The sequence below is a fragment of the Rhincodon typus genome, chromosome 2, assembly GCF_021869965.1.
Source record: "Rhincodon typus isolate 14 chromosome 2, sRhiTyp1.1, whole genome shotgun sequence".
Lineage (NCBI taxonomy): Eukaryota > Metazoa > Chordata > Chondrichthyes > Orectolobiformes > Rhincodontidae > Rhincodon > Rhincodon typus.
This window is the reverse complement of record NC_063333.1, coordinates 9666135-9671375: the sequence shown is the minus strand read 5'-3', so window position 1 is coordinate 9671375 and position 5241 is coordinate 9666135. Positions and strand designations below refer to the sequence as shown.

The 5241-nt window shown below is 41.4% G+C and overlaps 1 protein-coding gene across 1 annotated transcript; it reads right to left on the bottom strand.

Moving 5' to 3' along the window:
• Nucleotides 1-715: 715 nt before the first annotated feature.
• LOC109923398 (atypical chemokine receptor 2-like) lies at nucleotides 716-2260 on the bottom strand. Its single transcript, XM_048606208.1, has one exon. It carries the CDS (start codon nucleotides 2258-2260, stop codon nucleotides 1160-1162), a length of 1101 nt encoding a protein of 366 aa, XP_048462165.1. The 3' UTR covers nucleotides 716-1159.
• Between the last annotated feature and the right edge of the window lie 2981 nt (nucleotides 2261-5241).

The window sequence follows — 5241 nt, the reverse complement described above, 5'->3', positions numbered from 1 at the left end:
AGATAGAAGCAGGCTGGTTGTTTTCGCTGGCAAGTGAAACTAGAACTAGGGGAGACACAGCCTCAAAATAAGGGGCAGCAGATTTAGGACGGAGTTGAGGAGGAACTTCTTCACCCAAAGGGTTGTGAATCTGTGGAATTCCCTGCCCAGTGAAGCAGTTGAGGCTTCCTCATTAAATGTTTTTAAGGCTAAGATAGATAGATTTTTGAACAGTAAAGGAATTAAATGTTATGGTGAGTGGGCAAGTAAATGGAGCTGAGTTCACAAAAAGATCAGCCATGGTCTTATTGAATGGCGGAGCAGGCTCAAGGGTCAGATGGCCTACTCCTCCTCATATTTCTTATGTTCTTATGGTCTCTGACTGAATTGTGGTTTCCATGGTGACTGGACTTAAGCAATGATAAACATCATTGTTCCCAAACATCCACTATTGACAATACCTTTTCCTTTACTTTTTCATGTGGGGGTCACCGTCAAGTTGTTTTGTTGTCCATTCTTAATTGCGCTTTGAACTGAGTGGCTTGCTTGGCCATTTCAGAGGGCAGTTAAGAGTCAACCACGTTGTTATGGGTCTGGAGTCACATGTAGGCCAGACCAGGTAAGTACAGCATATTCATTTTCCTAAAGGGCATTCGTATAGCAGATGAGTTTTTACAATAATCAGTGATAGTTGTTATGGTTACCATCACAGACAATTAGCTTTATATTGCAGACTTTTATTAAATGAGTTTGAATTCCACCAGCTGTTGTGGTGGGATTTGAACCCAGAGCATCAGCATAGGTATTTGGGTTACTAGCCCAAAGACATAACCACTACACTATTGTCACTCAACTATGGAAGTGCAAAGACAAAACTAAGGTGAGGAGTGGACGATATGGCAAGAGTTAGGAGAAGTTGAAGAAGGTTGGATTAGAGAACATGTACAGAAATTGTGTAACAGAGAGCCATGTGATGTTTATGTCTGGCAGAATATTTAGAGATTCCAAGTCATCAAATTGTGATTTGCTTCACTGTCTTTGGTATGGTCAGCTTGACTGGCACTTCATAAGCATTTTTACATTCTGACAGGTTTGAATACCTTTGAGAGGATTCAATACAACATGATTTGAAACATTGAAGCAGAGTTCTAACTGATGTTATGTCTCCTTTACCAGACCACTACTGGACCATTGTCATTTCCACATCGGAATACATGCAGTATTGCTGCTTGCTAGTTTCACTACGCTCTGCAGTGGGGACCATGACTCCTAACTCCTTGTTACAGCCAATCTTCTGAATTAGCTTCACCAAAATATTTTTCACATGTCTCCGAAATCTTTCATTCACAAAAGCGTAGAGGAGTGGATTGAAACAGCAGTGGGTGAAGGCGATAGACTCAGTTATCTGCAAGGCATAATCCAGCCTCTTGCTCATTTCACAATTACCAATGATGCCAAGCTCTTCCAGGGAATGCAGGAAAAGGACGATGTTGTAGGGGAACCACAGGACGAAGAAGACGGCAAACAATATGATGACCAGTTTTAAGGCTTTCTCCTTGCCGAAGGATTTCGAGTGAAGCAGGACAGAGGCGATCCGAGCGTAGAAGAAGATCATGGCAAAAAATGGAATGAGGAACGCAATGATGTTGACCTGGAGTTGTACCGTTGTCTTCCAGATCACCAGTTGCTCATCGCCAAAATGACTAAGGCAAGTATGCCTATCACCAATCTTCTTGGACACACTGAATATGAGTTCAGGGATTGAAACAATTATTGACAGTGTCCATACAGCAGCACTGACGACAATGCTGTTGTAGATCGTCCTGTGGTTCTTCAAGGATACTGTGTGGACAATGTGGAGGTACATGTCCAAGCTCATGCAGGCTATGAAGAAGATGCCGCTGTAGAAATTCACACTGTAGAGGGCACTTATTATTTTGCACATGGTATTTCCGAAGATCCACTCTGAAGTCACATAAGTGGCCCAGAAGGGAAGTGACGTGCTAAACAGTAGGTCAGAGATGGCCAAATTCAATAGGTAGATGTCAGTCATCGTTTTCAATTTAAGGTACTTGAGTATCATGAGGATCAGAAAGCTATTGCCAATCACTCCAAAAACAAAAACCGTGATGTACAGGACTGGGAGGAAGATCTTCCCAAAGGCTCTGACTTCATCCTTCCCACAAGGAAGGTAGGGAGTGAGATCAAAGTCAGTATAGTTATAGTCCTCGTCATAATAGTTTGAGTTGTTGGAGGCACCATCCAGATTGACACTGCTCATTGTCAGAGATATGGCAAAAAGGCTTAACTGAAAGAAGAAAAAAAAAAGTCTTCAGTGAATTCATGATAACAAATAATACAACAACATGCTCTGGCCATCCACAAGCATTTAAGGTTTTTGAAAAGGTCTAAAAATATTCATTTTTTTCCCAAACTCAGAAACAAACATTAAAATGCATCGTGTTTTTCTACAGGAAATGAACATTTCCACTGTACAACCAGAATGTCTTGGGATTGAACATCCAACTTTTGAAATTAATCATCCCTCAAATTTTAAATTTAATGTTGATCTCACTCTTTGTGCACCTTTTCTGCACCTATAACATTGTATTCTTCACTCTTTTCTGTTACCATAATGCAGTTTGTATGGTATGATCTGTTTGTTCTGCATGCAAAACAAACCATATCACTGTATCTAGGTACATGTGACAATAATAAATCAAATCAAAGACAGAACTTGCATTCACATGGCAGCACCATTATCTCAGAATATCCCAGAGCACATAACAGCCAGTGAAGACATTTTTGAAGTGCATTCACCGTTGTAACGTAGAAAACACAGCAGAAAATTACATACTACAAAACGCAATTAGTCTCCGGAATGAGGCTTGAACCAAAAATCTTCTGACTCCTAAACACTGAGACCAGCTGAGAGGAAAAGAAATAGCCTCAATGTCTTTAGGCTAAGAGGAGATAAAGCAAATCATGTCTTGAGCTTCTGAATCTTGAATGTGTGCATGATTTTGTCGATGATGTTAACTGTCTTAAATAGCCTGCTGCACTCACTAAATCCACATCAAGTTATATCGTGGAATGGGATGCTTGGGAACTACTGACCCATATTGAAAGTTACCCTGAAGTCTTTTTCCTGTTCTTTCAAATGGGACAATGACAAGAATGAAACAGTGCAGAAAGGAGAAGAGAATTTGGAGATTAATCCATTTTTATTCTTCCCAGAATCCATGAAGGGGTTCATTATGATCTGATCCTTAAAACTCTGAATTACAGGAAAGGTGGGCACTAATTGACCTGCCCAAGGTTGGAGGCTTGACTTCTGCAGCAGCAACACTCAAGGAGATAAACTGACTGACTACTTCCTCTATCTCCTCACTGAATGTGCTGATGTCTTGCATCAGAACCCAGTACTGCGTTGTCAATCTCCTCCTCATAAAGCAATCGCTGTGACTGAAGCAGTCAAAAGACTTTAACAAAAAAATTCTCTCCCAGGTTCTCTGTGTTAATGACAAAGCAGTCATTTCATGGGTAAAGACCATGTCTTTTAATTTGCTGTGCTTTTTGAAATTGGGGGTTTGGAGTGAGAAAGAGTTCGATGAGAAAAGCTGAGAGGAAGCAGATATTGTGGCTAAAGATGACTGAACTACTTTCCCGACTTCCCTCTGTCCTGTCAATGTATTTGTGTGTGTGTGTTTGTGTGCACGTGTGTCTGTGTCTGTGTGTGTGTTTGCGTGCATGTGTCTCTGTGTGTTATGTCTCTGTCTGTGTTTGTCTGTGCATCTGTGTGTCTGTGTGTGTGTCTGTGTCTGTGTGAGTGAGTGCGAGTGAGTTTGTGAGTGTGCAGAGAGTATGGGAGTATATGTCTAAGGGGGAGTTTGTATAGGGATTAGAGCTTTAATTAATTTTAATTTAGTTTTGCAGTTCATAGCATCGCAGAAGTATATGGCATGGAAACAAACCCTTCAGTCGAATTCATCCCTGCCAGCCAGATATCCTTTATAAATCTAGTCCCATTTGCCAGCATTTGGCCCATATCCCTCTAAACCCTTCCTATTCATGTACCCATCCATTCCGTGTATGCACCACCCTCTGCTTGAAAAAGTTATCCCTTAGGCCTCTTTAAAACCTTTTCCCACTCACCTTAAACCTATGCTCTCTAGTTTTGGACTCCCCCAACCTGGGCAAAAGACCTTGCCTATTTACCCTATCCATGCCCCTCATGATTTCAAAAACCTCTCTAAGGTCAGTGTCACTCTGCATTGCAAACCAAGCTAATCAACCCTAAGCAACCATCCAAACTAAGCAATGCTACTAAGTCACGATGTTGAAGATCTGTGGCCGATGGGATAAAGTGCTGGTGGTTAGAGACTGATAGGATTGTGATACTGAAGGATTGGCAGTGTGTGACTTGGATGCTGAAACTTGTGGTGTTCCTATGCACCTGCTGCTTTTGTCCAGCAGTGAAGCAGACCAAACACAGACTTGGTGATTCACACTCTCCACTGCTCCGGTTCTCAATCTATTGTTCACATTAATTGAAATTTGCTTCCTTCCCACCATCAGTGCTATTGTTTGTATTTGTAGCTGTGCCTCAGGAAGAAACATACAGCTGCTATTCTAAGCTCAATGGGCAGCTGACTGGTGGATGGATTTGGAACTGTAGTTGTGATTGGACTCATTGTCACGATGAGTAAATGAACAAACCATGGGGAACAATAATTCACATGATGCCAAAAAACATTTGCAGAGGCAAAGAATGCAACATGAATGGGGGAAAAAGCACTTAAATAAAGAATGCATTTTGCATCTTTTCTCTTTTGTTCCGGTTGCTGATTTTTTTTAGTCCCACAGATGTGTTACTTCCACCTTAAAGCTTGTTTCTATAAGGAGACAATGAACAAAATCACAGATTTCATAATGGACTGTTGAGTGTGCAGGTGCAGCAGGCATTGAAGAGGAAAATGGGATGTTGGCCTTCACAGTGAGAGCATTCAAGCACAGGAGAGTCTTGCTGCAATTGTATAAGGTCTTGGTGAGACCACTTCTGGAGTATTGTGTGCAATTTTGGTCTCCTTATCTGAGGAAGGATGTTCTGAGAGTTTTCAATGTTTCACAAAGTTGAAAACTTTGGTTGGATGAGCACAGAACCTTGAACAAGAGAACTGAGTTTGGCACTCTAGTGCATTGCTGAGGAGTGCATCACTGTTAGAGGTGTCACTTTTAGGATCAGGCATTAAACTCCTTCCC

Coding starts and splice junctions, on each gene's coding strand:
- LOC109923398 (XM_048606208.1), bottom strand. CDS start 2,260: ATGAGCAGTGTCAATCTGGATGGTGCCTCCAACAACTCAAACTATTAT.